Source organism: Gavia stellata, chromosome 28 (genome assembly GCF_030936135.1).
Source record: "Gavia stellata isolate bGavSte3 chromosome 28, bGavSte3.hap2, whole genome shotgun sequence".
In the NCBI taxonomy this organism is placed as follows: Eukaryota; Metazoa; Chordata; class Aves; order Gaviiformes; family Gaviidae; genus Gavia; species Gavia stellata.
In genome coordinates, this window is record NC_082621.1 from 8,565,163 (window position 1) to 8,583,690 (window position 18,528).

Consider the following 18,528-nt stretch of genomic DNA (forward strand, 5'->3'; position numbering starts at 1 on the left):
ATCACTTGCCTTTTTTGTTTGTTGATGTTGTTATTTTCCTTTTCATTACGATTTTTATTATTATTATCATTATTATTATTTTTATTTTATTTCATTTCACTTATTAAACTGTTCTTATCTCAACCCGTGAGCTTTCTTACTTTTACTTTTCCTAGTCTCTCCCCCATCCCACTGGGGCAGGGGGGGAGTGAGCGAGTGACTGTGTGGTGCTTAGTTGCTAGCTGGGCTTAAACCACAACATCAGGTAAGAAGAAACAAAGGAACAATTCAAATGTACACAGACAGGCATCTGGTATCATTTTGGATCTTCTAGAGGATTTGAGATATACACAAAGGTACGTCTAAAGCTGGGCAGTCTTTTGGATATACAGTTGGAAGCCACACAGAATGACACAAACAATCTGAAAAGGTGCTAAGGAGAGACTCTGTTTCCTAAACATAGATGCCTAGTATCGTTAGGTGCTGGGTGGTACCTTACCGGGCCTTCAGCTGTCAGTTCGTAAGGGTGTAGGCTTCCCTTATGTTCTGTGTTACATACGTAAGCTTCAGGCAGTTGACTTGGATACCCCAGGGTACCTGCAAAAGCAGTGGTTGTTTATGTTCAGGCAGTTAATTTACATACTAGATGATTTTGGTTATGCTTGTGGATTGTACCTTCAATGTCTGAAAGAGGTTAGCTGAGCCACGCCAACCATGTTTTTCTCCTCACCAACTCAAAGCAGAATCTCAGGGTGACTAGCTTCAGTGCAGGCTCTATTGGAGACACTTAGATTGCTTAGATGAGTCCTAGCCGCCAGGTAAAAAAAGCTTCAAGAAGATGACTACCCTAAGCCTTATGGGGTCTAAAAACCAATTCGAAGCACAAATTGTGGCAAAGTGGAAATTTCGACATTTTTAGAAATGTCAGCTTTGGAAAATCAGCAGAGGTCCTGTTACATGGAAAGACTGACTTCCCCACAGAACTTTGTAGACTCCTATGGTCATATTTTTCAGTGCATCAGGAAATATATGAAGGGAGTTACCCCAGCAATGCATCCTCCTTAAACATCTAAAGAAAATTGCTGCAGCAAATGTCTTTAAATAGTGATCTCAGGAAGAGTGAGTCAGCCCATCCTGCAATGAACTTCCAAGAATGGTCAAAGAAATCACCAGTTTGTGTAGATTTCTCTCTATTGATTCTTGAAGACTTCTAGGGTGACAAGCTGTGGCTTAGGCATCTAAACCATAGACATAAAATGTTAGAGGAATGTTAAAATCTTATGCTAAGTGCTGAAAAGCATTTGTAGTTACTGACATGAAAAGGTATGGGTGTCTTTCTGAGGAAAAAAGTTTAAGACAGTTCTTTCTTCAGCCATTTTTGCATTCCAAGTTATTCATGAAGAACTGACTCTATGGTTGTGGTTCACCTGCATCTCTGTAGAATGCGTGTTTACATTTGCCATCAGTGTTGAGTCTAGTAGAAAAAGCTTACGAAGTAAAATTACATAATAGCAGAAAACAGCTGAGATGACAATTACATATAAATATGAATACGAACTGTCTAAAAACGTATAACCAACTAAGAGTTACTAGTGTGTCTTTTTTTTTTTTTTTTAACATGCAAACTTACATGAAGAGACTCTTCCCTCAAATATCACAAGTTATTCTCTGTCATTGTCTTCTAGGGGAATAAAATGGTTAAAACTTTCTAACCTTTAGGAAATATTCACATTTCTTGACGACTTTACTCAGAGCGTCTTTCACCTCTCTATTTCTCAGACTGTAGATGAGGGGGTTGAGTAGAGGAGTCACAACAGTGTAGAAAACTGAAAAGACTTTATTCAGTGGTCTAAGACTCTTAGGTTTTGGCAGGACATAAACAATTATTAAGCTTCCATAAAAAACTGTAATAACAGTGAGGTGGGAAAAGCAAGTGGAAAAAGCCTTTTGCATCCCAGTGGTGGAAGACATTCTCAGGACAGTAGTGATGATACACGTGTAGGATGCCACGGTTAGTACGAAAGGGGGTAGTGTGCATACTGATGAGAGGATGAACACCAGCATTTCAGTCAGGCTGGTGTCACAGCAGGACAGTTTTATTACTGGAGTGAAATCACAAAAGAAATGATCGATAAACTTGGGACCACACATGGAATGTTGTGAAATCAGGAAGCAGCTTATGGCCATAACAAGGAAACCATTCATCCAAGACCAAGCTACAAGCTGCAGGCAATATCTGCTATTCATAACAGCTCTGTAGTGAAAGGGTTTGCATACTGCTAAATATCGATCATAGGACATCACCGGTAAAAGAAAATTTCCATGACAGCTAAGGAACCAAAGACATAAAATTGTGTGATGCAGCTACCAATCAAAATGCTCTTGTCCCCAGTCAGAAAGCTGGACAACATCCTAGGCAGGATGGTAGAGCTGTAGCAGGTCTCCAAGCAGGACAAGTTGCACAGGAAGAAGTACACGGCTTTGTGGAGGCGCCGATCAGCCACCACCAAAACAAAAATGAGAACATTGCCAATCACAGTCACAATGTAGATCACCGAGAAAAGGAAGAAGAGAAAAGATTGCATTTCTGGGATATCCCCAAATTCCAGGAGCAGAAATGTTGTGATGACTGTTTTATTTTTACATTCCCCATTTGCCATGTATCAAGCCAAGAGGAAATGCATCACAGCCTGGAAGAAAGCATCAAAAACTACATTTAATTATTGATCCATCATCACCAAGTAATTACAGAAGAAAGACGTTAATGTTGTATGGTTGTATTGTTTATTTTCTTTCTAAGCAGTTCTTGAACATTCGCCAGATAATAATTTATGAGAGAGATTATTGCATATTTTTAATTTTGTCTTATGCAAATTTTTTAACAAAATTTATTCCTTAGGTTTGGAAAGCATCACAGAGAACTGCAGCAGGATGTTTCGATGACCTAGACTATACCAGACCAATACAACCAGTGGACAACTGTCTAAGAACTGGACAGATTGGTGATTGTTTGTGGATACTGAACTTGATAAAAAAAATGAAATATCCAGAAAAATGTTAAGAAAATGTTGACAGGTATTGCTTATCCCACTTGGCAATATTTTTTGAAACCTGCAGGGTCAGAAAGTGATATTCCAGCCAACAGAAAAAAGCTATGATTTAGAAACCTTCTGTCAAAAGGAAAAAGGAAAAGAGGCATTCTTGGGTGGGTAACCATTTCATCACCCAAGACGACAAATACCATACCTAGGAAATATAACATACTGAAGGAAACCATGAGAAGAAATTTATTTTTTTATTTTAATGCACTGATATTTATTCAAACTGTCAGTTTAAAACTAGCATTAATACTATCAGATAGTTCTTCAAACTATCAGTTTCTCTTCTTTCTCTCCCTCTCTTCTCTCATCTCTCCTTTTTTTACTTTCTGTTTTTAGGTGTTGGGGGAATTTGTTAATTTTTTGGGTTCGGGTTTTTTGCGGGTTCTTTCTGTTAAAAAGTTCCTTCAGAAGCTAAAAGAACACAAGGCTGAGGAACAAGAAAGTGATCTGCCAGGGACCTGGTGTTACTTGTTAAATTAAATATTGTTGCACACACAATTAACTTCAGTGTAGACCCACATATCTGGACATAACAATCCCACAGTCACTGTTCAAAGTAATTGAGATGAACTATACTGTAAGAGGATTTCTCTCTCTCTCTCTGTCTCTTGACCACAGACTACTGTCTTAGTTCTGGACAATTATATTGAAATACCTTCATTTCATTCTGATAGAATATCCAGAAGAGTAACACTTTAAAAGAGAATAAAAAATATTCCTGTTTCACAAACCATATTTCAATAGAAAAGAACACAGGAAATTTTCCCACCTACCTTGCTGCAGGACAGTTTGCATCTGTAATTCTTACAGGCAGGCTGCTGAGGCTATCAGTAGAATTTCTGCCCTTCTTATCCCAAAATATATTGTACGAATGGAAAGCAAAAAAATACCTAAGGAAAATTGGTTACACCATGGTGAATATCTAGCAGATTGACAGATTGACACTTGGTTTTCTACCTATTCATCTTTCCTGCTGTAATTTTTCTTCCCATTCTACGCAATAATGTCCACCCTAATATTTTCATCCTGGACCAATCTTAGAGGATAGAAGAGAGTTATGAAATAATCTTTCCTAATTTAATCAAAATTAATCTGATTTACCTCTTAGAGATGTGATTTCAGCCTAGTCTGATATGATGCACCCCCAATTGAAGCGCTTTCGCTCTGTAGCTGATTCAGGTCTTCCAGTGCATAAACCTTCTCTGGATGGCTGTGGCTCGGCTCTACCTGCCCGTCTACTGCTGAAACATGAACCTCCATCTGGAACTGATATGAGATGGGTCAGTTGTCCCACTGCTTATTTTTCCTGCCGGAATAACAAGTGTCCCTTGGCATTACTGCATTTGGGAATTTACCATTAACAACCCAAAATACCTCATATGTTTTGCAGATTTTTCAGGCAATGACACAACTAGAACAGGGTGAAAACAGAATTTTCAGTCTGAAATAAGAACTTTCCATAGTAGTTCTCCTATTTGTCTTTATCATTTATTTTCTCTGATACTTTGTTTCCCACTATCAGTCAAAATTGCAAGAAAATGCTTATTTTTGTGCGACTATTATTAACACTAAAAGAATATATTTTTCCTAAACTGTGTTCTACAGATGCTGTATTGGGTCTGGCTGGGATGGAGGTATCTTTCCCCATACCAGCCCTCACAATGCTGTGCTTTGTACCCGTAGCTAGAAGGGCGTTGATCTGAATCTCCAACACCTACACCTCCCCACTGTCAAAGGCCAGTAGGCTGGTGGTGGGCAAGAGGTTGGGAGAGGACATAGCAAGGCCAGCTGACCCAAACTGACCAAAGAGATATTCTGTACAATATGACATCATGCTCAGCAATAAAAGCTAAAAGAAAAGAGGGGGAAAGGGACACATTTGTTATTAAGGTGTTTGTCTCCCACAGTATTCTCCTGGAGAAGCTGGTGAATCGTGGCTTAGACAGGTGCACTCTTCACTGGGTAAAAAACTGGCTGGATGGCCGAGCCCAGAGAGTCGTGGTGAATGGAGCGAAATCCAGTTGGTGGCTGGTCACAAATGGAGTCCCCCAGGGCTCAGTTTTGGGGCTGGTCTTCTTTAATACATTTATTGATGATCTGGATGAGGGGATCGAGTGCTCCCTCAGCAAGTTTGCAGACGACACCAAGTTGGGTGGGAATGTTGATCTGCTGAAGGGTAGGAAGGCTCTGCAGAGGGATCTGGGCAGGCTGGATCGATGGGCCCAGGCCAATTGTATGAGGTTCAATAAGGCCAAGTGCCGGGTTCTGCACTTGGGTCACAACAACCCCATGCAATGCTACAGGCTTGGGGACGAGTGGCTGGAAAGCTGCCCCACAGAAAAGGACCTGGGGGTGTTGACTGACAGCCAGCTGAATATGAGCCAGTAGTGTGCCCAGGTGACCAAGAAGGCCAACGGCATCCTGGCCTGTATCAGAAACAGTCTGGCCAGCAGGAGTAGGGAGGTGATCGTGCCCCTGTACTCGTCGCTGGTGAGGCCGCACCTCGAGTACTGTGTTCAGTTTTGGGCCCCTCACTCCAAGAAGGACATTGAGGTGCTGGAGCGTGTCCAGAGAAGGGCAACGAAGCTGGTGAGGGGTCTGGAGCACAAGTCTTATGAGGAGTGGTTGAGGGAGCTGGGGTTGTTTAGCCTGGAGAAGAGGAGGCTGAGGGGAGACCTTATTGCTCTCTACAGTTACCTGAAAGGGGGTTGCAGAGAGGTGAGTGTTGGTCTCTTCTCCCAAGTGACTAGCAACAGGACAAGAGGAAACGGCCTCAAGTTGCGCCAGGGGAGGTTCAGGCTGGATATTAGGAAAAATTTCTTTACTGAGAGAGTGGTGAGACACTGGAACAGGCTGCCCAAGGAGGTGGTGTAGTCACCATCACTGGAGGTGTTCAAGGAACTTGTTGAAGTGGCATTGTGGGACATGGTTTAGTGGGCATGGTGGTGCTGGGTTGACGGTTGGACTTGATGATCTTACAGGTCTTTTCCAACCTTAGTGCTTCTGTGATTCTGTGATTCTGTGAACTGCTATGTGTGCTGAGGTCCTGCTTCCCAGGAAGGGGCTGGACATCGCCTACTGATGGGAAGTAGGGAAGATATCTTTTCTTTTTCCTTTGTCTTCTGCACGCAACATTTCCTTTTTCTTTATTAAACTGCCTTTATCTTGACCCACAAGTTTTTCATCTTATTTTCTCCCCCTGTCCCGCTGAGGATGGAGAGTGATAGAGCGGCTTGGTGGGCACCTGACAACCAGCCAAGGTCAACCCATCACAGATGTCTATGTTTTGACTGTATATATCCATGTATTTTACACATTGCCAACTGAATTTTACCTCTTAAAACAGACCGAAACAGACCAGAGGCTTAAAACTCACATCAGTCATGTTTAATCTTTAGTTAATTATTGAAACTCCATGTGTGCCTTTACTTCATGAATATTTCTGTGCATTGTTATTGAAAGCAGAAAAAATAAGAATGGTCATGGACAGAATAAAATCATAAAAAGAACCTTTTAGAAAGAAAGTATGTAGAAAGTGGGACTTCTTAAAGAAAATGAGCCTGTTCCAGTTCAGCTGGCTAAGTCAAGCAGTTTAGATGGCTGAGTCCAAGGTCAGCTCCCCTGCTGATAAGAGCTGTTGTGGAGAAAGCAAGAAGCAAGGGCCTGTCCTCCCTGTTACCCAACCCGCTGGGTGACCGCTGACTGTGCCTGATCCTGACCACTGTCTCTGGACCCAGTCCTGACCCTCAGTATCCTGGCTCATTGCTGGTGGAGGTCACTGCTCCCACCCACCTTACTGTTGCATTTGGCTCCCAACTCACCCTTCCTTATGGAGCAGCTTGGCCTTTGCTGCTCCCTGACTGGGCCCTCCACATTCAAATCTGCTGGGCCCACTCAGGCTTAAGAAACCAGTGGAAACGTAGTACCTCAAATGCTTCCATGGATTTGTACCCAGGGCCACAAACTCTCCACAGCTCAGCTCCCCTCCTTTCTGAGCAGTGCTGTCTACCAGGGATGAATTCACAAATGAAAGCATAGGGTGAACGCTGGAGAACTTCAGAGCATGTATGTGTGAGAGGTGGAGGGGTAGCTACAATAATCCCCTCAGCAGCAGCACACAGCTGCCCTCCAGCCCTGTGGCAACGCCTTGTAACCACTGCCACCAGCTGGGTTGTTCAACTGGCTGCTTTCTATTCTGAATGCAACAGACTCTGCTGTCCTGTCTGGACAGAAAATACGCAAGCATCTGAGCAGACGACCTTTATGCCACACTAAGACCGGGTATTATTTCTTTGCACTTCAAAAGAGGCCCAGATTTGAGGGGGCTGACAACCTCCAGGGATGCTCAGAAGAGACAAACTGGGGGTCCAGCACCCTAAAACCATTCACAGCCACCAAGTGGTCTCCATCAAGAGTCAGTGACAACCTTCGGGTATGCATCCCAGCTGGACAGAAATTTTGGGAAGGTGAAGCTAGGTTAAGGGGTCAGTGGTTCAGTATTTGTGACACTTTTTGACCAAGCGTGCTGCTTCCTCATCACCTGTGGTGTGGAAAGGAAGGTCCAAGAGACAGGAAAGTGTTCCCTAGCTGCTCAAATACAGCATGTAGCATCTACACCTGGGACTCATTTGCCTACTCATAAGCATCAGGACTATTGGAGACAACATGGGGTGCACCACCAGTTCTTGAAGGTAGTCATGGGCCACATCAACCAGCAGCACGTGAATGTTGGTTCACCCACTTCCTCAGAGAACTTGATCTCCATGGGTGTAATGAGACTGGACGCACTCTGGCAGAATGCGAACAAAGACAGCTAGAACTGCCTGTGCTGGTCGAGGCTATCGCACTGTCAGCACAGCCCTTGGAGTGGGCTTGTCTGAGGCTCACACCAACCCTGAGAGGCGGATTGAAGGAAGCTGCTCAGGTTTGCTGGAGAAGCGAGAGTTCAGTAAGAGACAGACAGGTGTGCTCTGGAAGCAACACTCTGAAGTCAAATGCAATTTGGCCCCTGAGTGTCTAGAGACCACCAATGAGGTGGGTTGTCTCAACCAGGGGCTGGCTGCCAGGGTCATATGAGCACGGGTCTGGCTCATGTGAGGAAGGTGGAGACTGAGCATCGCAATCCAGCTGGTGAGAGGAAACTCCCATGTCAAAAGTAGGTATGTAAGTTTGAGCCGGTCTGCCAACTGTCCCCATTCCTCAGCTGGCCAGAATGTTGGTTTTGCTTCTTTGCCATCCACCATCCAATTAACAGCCTGGCACTAACCATTGTATGGACCTGAGCCCAGCCTCCAAAGCTGCAGCCAGTGCTGCAGGCCTGGCAGGGGGACAGCTTCATGGAGGGACGAGTGCCACCTCCTCAGGCACACAGAAGACACTGCCCTGGTTGCAGGGGGCCCTTGGCAGCTGCTGCCCATTGCACGAGGTGCGAGGACAGAGCGGAAGTGTTGAGCGGTGGGGGGAGCTTCGGCAGACCCCCTTGGGCCGGGAGCAGTCCCGCGGCGGGATTTGCCGGCCCTTCCTCGGCTGTCTCCGGAGCACCTTGCGGCGGCGAGAGACGCTGCTCCCCGCCCGGGCGCTGGCGGGGCAGGGGGCGCAGACGCTCGCGTGGCCGCAGCAGCTCATGCCGTGCGGCGTCCCGCAGCGCAGTTTGCAGCCGCTCCCGCCCACTCGCCACGTTCGCCTCGGGGCGAGGAGGGGGGTCCAGGGACACCGGCCAGATCCCCTCCGCCGGGCATGGCCCTTCTGCCTTCCCCCTCCCACAGCCTCCCAGGCTACCTGGCATCCAGTATCCCCGCTGCCCCGCAGCCCCCAGGGAACCAGGCGCCCGGCTGCTCGGGTGGTGATCGCAACAACACCAGCGTGGGGTGCGGGGTGTCTCCGCCCCCCTGGCCCTGCCTCCCCGCTCTCCCGTCCGTCTGTCCGTCCGCCTCCCCCTCCGCCTCTCTCTCCATCGCAGCCATCCCCCTCCTTACGTCGCCCTGCATCTTCCTGTCTGCCCGAACATCTCTTGCTCTGTCTCTCCATCCCTCCCGCTTCTGTCCCTGTATGTCATCCATCTGCCCCGTACTGTCTCTGCCCCTTCCCCTTCCACCTCTCCCTCTCTCCATCTGATTGCCAGTCCCTCCCCACTGACTCTGGCCTTGATTTGGCTGAGTGTCTGCTTGTTTGTGCTTCACTTTGTCATTCTGTCCTTATTCTCTGTCCACTGTTCCTGTTCACTGGGGAGAGCTTGCCCCTATTCAACCCCTCCCTCTCTCCATCCCTCACCCCTACTCCCCCGAGGACTTACACCCTATTTGCTCTGTCTGCCTACCCTGGCAGCACAACGGTGGGGTGGGGATTTTTCTGCTGCTCCCCACCCTGTCACCCCAGAGTGGGAACTGGGGAAACTGAGGCAAGTGGGTCTGAACCAGAGAGATGTATGTGGATGGGTTTGGGGTGGAGGACGGTCCCTTTCACCTCCTGGCACTTGGCCGGAAGACAGCCAGATATCACTTGAACTACACCTACCTTTCCCTGGCCTCATTTCTCTCTCCATTATGTTCCCCCTTATTGTCTGGACTTTCAGCCTGCACTCGCAGGTGCTATCTCTTGTGCAGCTACATTCACACAATACTGTTTGTGACAGCTATCTGCTCATCTCTTCTAAAATGGACCCCTCCGCCTGTCCATCCATCCATTTCAACAAAAATGCTGATGTCTCTCTGTTTGTCCACCTATGCATCCATCTGTCCCAAAACGGACCTCATCTGCCAGTCTAACCACCAGCCATGGATGGATAGCCATGTATTGTTCATCCCAATACAGTCCTATCCATCCATCCATCCACTCTTGCTTTCACAACTTCTTCCCTCCACCTCCCCTTGCTATCCCTCAGTTCTCTTCAAGATACTCCCATGGTGGGGGTGGAGTGCAGACCTCCTCAATGCAGAGATACTCCTGGTGACATCCCAGTGCTCATAAACAGGGATTTCTGAATCCCTGCGTCTGCTCTGGCTGTACATGGTGGGTTGGGGCTTCTGGGTATGTGTGTGGAACTGGGGAAATGGCAAGGAATCTTCACCAAATAGGGGCTGCCTGGTGGTTTCTGTGGATCTCTCCTCTTACGGGAGACCCTTCTTGTCTGCAGGTCTCCAGAAATTTGGCATCAGAGCTTTGGACTTCTAGGAAAATCCTACACCCACGACAGTGAGCTGGGGATGGGACAGCTGAGGAACATTCAGGGGAGGGGGGATGCTCCCAAAGGGGGACAAAGAAAGGAGAGGGATAGGCAGCTGTAGGGGGAAATACCTGGAGTGGATCTTCCCAGAATGAAACAAGGATGGGAATCGTCAAGAGCTCTACAGGAAATGGGTGGTATGGGGAAAAAGGGAAGCTGGGGGGTGGGGGGCAGACACTGTTCTATGGCAGGCTCACACTAGGCCCTCTATAATGTTGGTAACCTAGTCTTGGTTTCCAGGGTGGGAACAGCCCCATACTTGAAGCAGCCCCAATCACCTCCTTGTGTCATTAATGTGTGCTGACGGACAGGTTGCATCTCTCCCAACAGCAACAGGATCCTTTTTGCTGGGAAAGTGGCTCCGCATACCTCTGTATACAGTGCCTCTATGTAGCGCTGTGGTGGATGTTGCGATCCAGGATTATGTGGCTGACGTGGCCTCCGAACTCATCTACCTGAACAAGAGTCAGATCTCCAGAGAAGTCCTCTTCGTCTTCCCCCTGGGGCCCCGCATGGCCATCTACTCCTTTCAGGCTGTGAGGATGTCAAGGTCCAGGCCATGCTGCGGGATGAGGTACCAGCATCCAGGGACGAAGGGGCGAACCACCACAGGGGCACGGGATGAGCAGCCCATGGCCTGCCTGGTGATCAGCTCTCTGTCCCTCCCCTTCCCACCCAGACCCAACAGCTGCACAAGGCTACAGGGGGCTGGGAGAATCTGGAATACCTTCAGGATTAGTCTCGGTATCCGGGCGAGGTACTTGCCTGCTTCCTGGGCACCCTGTCCCCTGGCAGGGAGGTGGTCATGACCTTGCACTATGTCCAAGAGCTGTCACAGGAGCCAGACGGAGCAGCCCATTTTGTGCTGCCACTCACACTGCATCCCTACACAGAACTCTACGGTGAGTGACCCCACAAGGAACTTGCCCTCCCAGTCACACACCCCACCGAAGGGCCACAGACTCCCCATGTACTTTATGAACAGACCCGGAGCAACTTCCCTTTGCACCCACAGGGGGACACACATTTTTCCACCATGCAGCCCCTGGACAGATCCACATATTCTTCCTTGTGCCCCATGAGGGGATCCACAACTCCCACACACATTTCCCATAAACAGATTCATGGACCCCTCTATATGCCTTATTGACAACGCCCAGTTCTCTCCATATGTCCTATAGATGGATGCCAAATCCTGACACACACCCCCCAACGCCACAGGGAAAGCCTTTGCCCTCCCCAGTGCCATGTTTCTCCTTGCAGCCTGGAATTGTCTCACCAGCAAGCTGCCCTACAGCCTGCTGCTCACCGCTAGCCTGCAGTCATCACGTGGAGTGGCTGATGTCCAGGCCAACTTCACCCTCACCCCTTTGATCTACACTGCCCAAGACCACAGCACCGCACAGGTATGCCCTCCTGAGTGCCAGGATCTCAGGGTGTCATCACTAAGAAAAAGGGGATGCACTGGGATCAGTGCCTGTTGTCCTGGCCCAATGCTGGGTTTGGTCCCCTCCTCCTGCGTATGAGCAGGCACCCCTTCTCCAGGTCTCACTGGCTGGCAGCCCCCCAAGTCAGCATGATTTGGAGCTGCTGGTGTATTTCGGAGACCCTGCTGCAGTCACTGCTGTGGTGGAGAAGGGAGACCCTGGGGCCCCTCTGGGTGAGTGCAGCTGCGAAGGGAACATGGGGGCACCTCTAGGTTGCAGCAGGCATTGGGGCACGGGGAGACACTGGGGACTCTCGGGGGTGAGATATCATTGGACACTGGGATGGGAACGGGAGGCATTCACCTGGGATAGTTTGGGTCCTGGGGCTCCAGGGTGGGGTGTTGGGGACACTGTGGTGAGGTATCAGGTACAGCAGGGTGCATACGGGGAGTTCTATGTTAGGGTTCACTGGGTAGCTGTATTGGAGGCACTGGGTCGGAATACATGGGGCACTGTGCTGTGCAACTGGTGGACGGTACAGTAGGGTACTGAGGTACCAGTGTGGGGCATCACGGGCTCTGGGATGGTGGAAGCTGAAAGCACAATGAGAATCAGAACCAGGAGGAGGAGGGGGGTCCCTATCTGGCCTTCATCCCACCTCATACCTCCTTCAGGCTCCCTGCTTGGTGACCCCACGGTGTTGGTGACACTGGCACCCAGCATCCCTGAGGCAGTGCCTGGGCAGCGCCAGTCTGGAGAGTTCATCTTCCTCCTGGACACCACTTTCCTTGAGCATGCACAGGTACCCCCGCAGAGCAGGGACCAGGATGGGGTTGAGGAGCAGACTGAGGGGGAGCGGGCCAGGGCAAGCATTTACAGAGCGAAAGAGATGTGAAAGGGGACTGGTGGGGCCTGAAATGGTCCCGAAACATCTCAGGTGCCCAGCAGAGTTCAGGGCACTGGCTTGGGTCATCCAGGAGAGTCCAGAGGCTTTAGGAAGACCAGACTATGGGCAAAGGCATCTGTACCCCCCACCAGTGCCTCCCAAGACCTGCCTGCTGTGTTTTTCCACAGGACTCCCTGCTCTTCCTTCTCAAAAGCCTGCCCCTGGGCTGCTACTTCAACATCTACTGCTATGGAGAAACCTCTGTGGGCATCTACCTGTGAGCACACACAGGGCAGGCTGGGTGCTATGGGGCTGCATTAGGTGCTGGTGGGTAGGGCTGGATACTGTGGGGCACGTCTGGGTGCTGTGGGGCTGGAATGGGTGCTATGAGGCAGGGTTAGATGCTGGAGGGCAGGTGTGCATGCTCTAAAATCGGCTGGTTGGTATGGGGCTAGGTTGGGTGCTGGAGGGCACGATTGCCTACTCTAGGGGAGGGCTGGATTCTGGGGACAGGATCTTTGTGGCATTATGGGACAGCATCTCTTGGGGTTCTGCTGAGCAGAGTCTTGTGGGAACTATGAAGGCAGGTCTCTTCAAGAACTTCTATGGGGCAGGGACTTGCAGAGGACCCTAGGGCATAGCTGTGGGAAGTGCTATGGGGCAGGGTCTCAGGGAGCACTAGGGCCATCATAGAGCAAGGTGCTCTCCAAACATGCTGTGCCCAAGCAGGAAAAGTGTTGAATATACTCAGATCAACCTGACTGAGGCCATGTGGCGCATCCCCTCCACCCGCTCCAGTCTGGGTGACACTGATCTGCTGGGAATCCTCCGCTCAATCTACAATACGCCCTGTCCCTGCGGCCATATGCGCCAGGTCTGGGTGCAGGGCCATGGAGGGGTGGAGGGACAGGTGTCCCAGCGGGAGTGAGGACACAGGAGTGTGGCTGGAAGGAGCCACCCAAAGTACATGGTGGTCACAAGGGAACAAAAAGAATACTGTGGGGTGTGGGGGAATGAAGAGGTGGGTCTATATCTTTGCGGGTTTCTGTCCCTGAGTGGATATCTCTCCGTGGGGTAGTCTCTCACAGTGGGTCTCTCTCCTGGGCCCCCCTCTCCATTTCAGAGGCCTGCTCTCCCCATTTTTGGGTGCCTGTGCAGAGCCCCGCCACTCATGTCCCCTGTCTCCCAGCTCTTCATCTTAATGGCCAGGCCACCCTCTGACAAGGAAGCCATTGCAGCTGAGGTCTGCCGTCACCGCAACAGCCACCGGTAATGGAGACTCTCTGCCCCCAGTCCTCCAGCCACCCTTTGGCTGTCCAGTCATTTCCATCCCTGATGAGGGCCCCTGTTCACCAGTGCCTGTCCCAATCCTTGGGCCCCTTGGGGGCCAGTGTCCCAAAAACCCTTCCCACCCTGCACAGCTCTCCTGCGCCAAGCCCCCATGTGGGAGTCTTTGCTTACACCTCCCACAACAAGGCACCCTTCACCGAGTGAGCAGGGAGACAGGCACAGGGCTTGTACATCCTGATGTGCCCCCAAGCTCTGCACCAGCCCCACTAGACTGACTCTGCCCCAAGTCTCAGCTCTCCTCTGTCAGCTCCCTGTCGAACCCCAGCTCCAACCCCAGTCCCTCATTCCCTGCTCTTCCTCCTGCACCCTTGTTCTGCACCCCAGCTTTGTTCCCCCAGCTTTAACTCCAGCCTGTGGTCTCCAGCTCTATCCCAGCATCCTTGCACCCACCTCTGGCTCTCATTTCTGACACCTTTCCCTGCTTCCCCCACAGGTGTTTCTCCTTCTGCTTCTCTGAGGACAGCACTGCCCTGGCTACGGCCCTGGACAGGGAGACAGGAGGTGAAGCTACCTACGTCTCCTCTGACAATAGAATGACAGTTGTGGTAGGAACCCAGGAGCCCTGGCAGGCCCCCTTCTATTCCACAGACACACTGACTTCCAAGTATCCCAGCACGTGGACCGCCCACACACAGTAGTTGAGACCCAGCTGCCCCAGGAACGCAGGCACTCAGGCTTCCCCTAACTCTACCCCACCGCCCCACACCACTGAGAACTCAGGTGCCCAGGCTTTGGCCCCGCTATAACCCACAGACCTGACTGCGCCCAGGGAACCCAGCTGGTGCAGGTTACTCCACACATTCCACTGTCCCCCAAGGAACCCCGACACCGGGGGCCATGGGCTGAACCCTGGTGGAGCTGCGAACTGTGGTGTCCTGCCTTCTGTCCCCAGGTGTTGAAGTGCCTGAAGCAGGCCCTCAAGCCAGCAGGTGAGGGAGTGTCTCTGAGCTGGACCCTGCCCTGTGGCCTGGAGGTTGAGGTGCTGGGGGCCACCCCTCAGTTCATCTTTCAGGGTCAACACAGCCGCCTCTACGCCCAGATCCATGGACAGGCACAGGTGAGAGAGCTGGGACTGCAGTCAACCCAGTTACTGCCCAACAGCCTCCCAGTAACCACCATTAATCTTTCAGCAACTTCCCAATATCCCCCAGTAACCATCCTGTGTCCCCCGTAACCTCCAGTAGCTTCCCATGTGTTCCCAGGATACAAGGGTGGCCAAGGGACTCTTGACCTTGCAGTACAGCCTGAATGGCCAGGACGTCACTCACACGATTGAATTCCCACTGTGCCCGCAGGGAGATGGCCGGTGAGAGCCTGTCCTAAGGGAAGATGCATGCATGCCCCTTATTTCTAACAGGGACTCCAGCTGAGAGGGGGCCCAGGTAGCTTATGCATTCTCACCTTCCACACACAATCCCAAACCGGCAGAGAACCCAGCTATCCAAGCATGCCCCCCTTCCCTGCTTTGACCCAACAGGGGTAGGACCCAGGAACCTGGGCATCACTTCCCTCCAGACAGACGAGGACCCAGGCATCCAAGTTTTCCCTCTGTCCATCCTCACCCCTGGAGGGAGAGAACCCAGGTGTTCAGGCTCTCTCTCTGTCCACCTTTCCCCAGCATGGAGATGAGCCAGGTGGTCAGGCCTCACCCCACTCTGTCCCCAGGCTGGCTGGGCATTGTCTGGCCATGAGATGCTTGCGGAAGAGGTTATTGCAAGAGGCTGCCAGTGGGTCAGGGGATGAACCAAGACATCGCGCAGTTGAGATCAGCCTCACTTCAGGGATCATCTGCCCCTTTACCAGCTATGTGGGGGTTCGCACATCACAGAGGCTCACCTGGTACCAAGGTAAGGAAATACACTTGCAGGAAAGAGCTGATGGGGCAGCTCCATGGGATGTCTTCATTCCACTGGTGCTGGAACCCCAGCCACTGGGCACCCCCAGTCTCATGGGCAAGGCCCCATCACCACCAGGTGTTTCTTTCCCATGGGCTTAGTTCAGCCCCTTTCCCTGTTTGCCCTCGAAGGGCCCCTGGCACTGTTGCCACCCCGCCAGTCACTCATCCCCTGCCAGATCGTTGAGCTTTGTTACTCCCATAATGTCTCTTCCTGCTATCCTGTGAGCATCGGGGTCCCACCTGGCTGGCTGGCTGACAGCAGTGTGTGCCTCGTGGCTTGCCCTCTGTCAACTCACCCGTGGCATTGCTGCCCTGCCCCAGCGGGGCGCTTGCTCAAAAGGTATGGGGCCTTGACCCAGATGGGACATGTAGGGATAATCTAGTGTCTTATAGGAGGGTTATCCTGCCATGTCTTGCCCGTGGCGTGGAAACCAATGAATTTTGCCTTTAACCCTTCCCTTAGTTACCCTTAAACATGAAAGTCCTTCAGCAGATATGAGACCCAGCTCAGGGACACCCAGGGAGGGGACAGGGACGGTGCTGGATCATAGATACGTATTTGGATAAAATGTGTTGGGGGGTTATCAAGAGAGGTCTCGGGACATGGTTGGGCAGGAATGCCAGGAGAAGAGGCAATGGTCAAAGCTGGGCATGATTTAGGGGTGTCCAGAAAGGGCTGTGGATGGGACTGCTTTGGGGACATGCAGGAAGGAGCTTAGACTGCAGGTAGCTGCCCAAAGAAGAGCAGAGATAATGTTCTGGAGCATTGCACAGGAGAGTAGAGAGGGGTCAGATTCCTGTGATTCTCCCAACCCTCCTGTTCACATCTTCTCCCACAGCATGTAAACCACCACCACCATCTATTTCTTCTCTCAAGTATGTGGATCCCATGGAATTTGTTTTGTGCTCTCCAATTTTTGGGCCTTGGTTCACTGAAGCCATTGCTGAGTGCCAGGAGCTGGTGGCACTGCAGAATGCAGATGGCTCCTGGGCCCTCAGCTCAGGCTTGGCCTCTGTGCTGGAAATCGATGAGGCTGAAATCAAGGGAAAGATGCCTGGTGAGGTAAGGAGAGAACCTCTTATGGTGGCAGCATGTGATCCTGGGACAGTGGGAACCCCTTGGCTGGTGGCAACACTGGCATCCACAGGGCAGCCAGAGACGAATGAAGGGATCAGAAACCAGAAGTCACAAAAGAAGGGGTGGGAAGCAGTGAGGGGACAGGGGGGATGCTCAGCACTGCGCGCTGGTCTGAGTCATTGTTCTCCTACAGGTCATAGAGCCAAGCATCTGGGCCACAGTGCTGGCTGTGACCTGGCTGCACAGACACGACAAGTGTTACCAAGACCTCGGTGAGCTGCTGGAGGCCAAGGCTGTGACCTGGCTGTGCAGCCAAGCTGGTGAGTCTTGAGGGTCCTTTTCCTGCTGATCCCCACAACACAGCCTCCTCCCTTCTCTCTCCAGTGGGACATGCCTCACCCCTTCACAGGACCACAATTTCCTGGGGGCAGGTGAAGGAGTCCTGTGTCCCCTTTCTCCTTTCTGTCTGTGGACTCTCCCTCCTGCCTGACTCCCCTAGTGCCCCTGTCTCTCCCTGATTGCAGTGTCCCAGCTGGACAGGTGCCTGGAGGCAGCCAACACCCTCCTTGGGAACAGCATGAAGTCAAGCATCTTCAGGCTCTGTGATACAGACTGGGAGCACCTGCAGAGCTAAAAAGGGCCAGAAAGTATAGCCTAAATTCACCTACCGTGCTGGGATACCACTGTTGTTACCAGCTGGGGTCTTACATTACAGATTAGTTCTCACTGCTTATGCTTCTACTAGCTGGGCTGAACCTGTATCATGCTGAACTCCTCAAGAGAAACCTTCCAGCTCAGAGCCTCCAGTGTGTTTGGCTTGGGCGGAGGTGGGAGTGGGAAGGAAGCACCACATTCCCAGTGGTTTCCCTTCCCAAATTTGGCTTTGGCAAAATGGGCTACTGGCTTCCACAAAGATGGCGCTTAGGAACATGGTTTAGTGGTGGACTTGGTAGTGTTAGGTTAACAGTTGGACTCAATGATCTTAAGGGTCTTTTCCCACATAAATAATTCTATGATTCTATGGTTTCTGTCTTGAAAAGAGAGTGCTGTGCACACTAGAAAAGATGAATGTTTAGAGGTGTCAACAGCAGGCACAATAGCAGAGGCTCCCAATGAAGGACTCCTGCTGCACCCCACTTGCTGACCTCTTCGCTTTACCCCAGAAGACCAGGCTGTGTCAGGAACTCCCATATCTGCATTGCCATGTAAAACAATCGTTTTGGAAAGAAAACTCTCATCTACATCAGACCCAGCCCACCATAATATCCAAGAGAGCTCATGTGGGGCAAGATCGATTTGAAAACTATCAGCATGTTGGAGGTGGAACTGCAGGAACTTTTGATTGGCAAACCAGTCATGCAATGTACTCCCTCCTGCCCCAGGGCCCTGAATCCATGGGTCTCACTCCATGGTGGCAAAGTCTCTGATTAATTTTCCAATAAACGGTGAATATTTTGTAAGCCAAAAGGTGTGACATAGCCTTTACTGCAGTTGGGCCTACGATCCTTCCTTCCAGGGGCCATCTACAAGTCACGAGGAGGGGCATGAAAGTGTTGTAAATATTCTGATTTTTTTTTTAATCAAAATA

At 50.6% G+C, this 18,528-nt stretch overlaps 1 protein-coding gene and 1 pseudogene across 1 annotated transcript; one reads left to right on the forward strand and one right to left on the reverse strand.

Annotated features, from left to right (window-relative positions):
* Positions 1–1,677: 1,677 nt before the first annotated feature.
* LOC132319438 (olfactory receptor 11A1-like) lies at positions 1,678–2,639 on the reverse strand (annotated as a pseudogene).
* A 5,238-nt stretch (positions 2,640–7,877) lies between these two features.
* Positions 7,878–17,574, forward strand: LOC132319439 (von Willebrand factor A domain-containing protein 5A-like). The gene is given in 20 exon segments (XM_059830230.1): positions 7,878–8,114; positions 10,196–10,271; positions 10,633–10,836; positions 10,839–10,876; positions 10,982–11,204; positions 11,566–11,708; positions 11,848–11,962; positions 12,404–12,531; positions 12,804–12,892; positions 13,345–13,489; positions 13,805–13,884; positions 14,399–14,507; positions 14,858–15,022; positions 15,168–15,271; positions 15,631–15,812; positions 15,992–16,104; positions 16,106–16,202; positions 16,702–16,925; positions 17,134–17,260; positions 17,465–17,574. Coding segments are annotated over 20 exon segments (2,709 nt in total).
* The last annotated feature ends 954 nt before the right edge of the window (positions 17,575–18,528 follow it).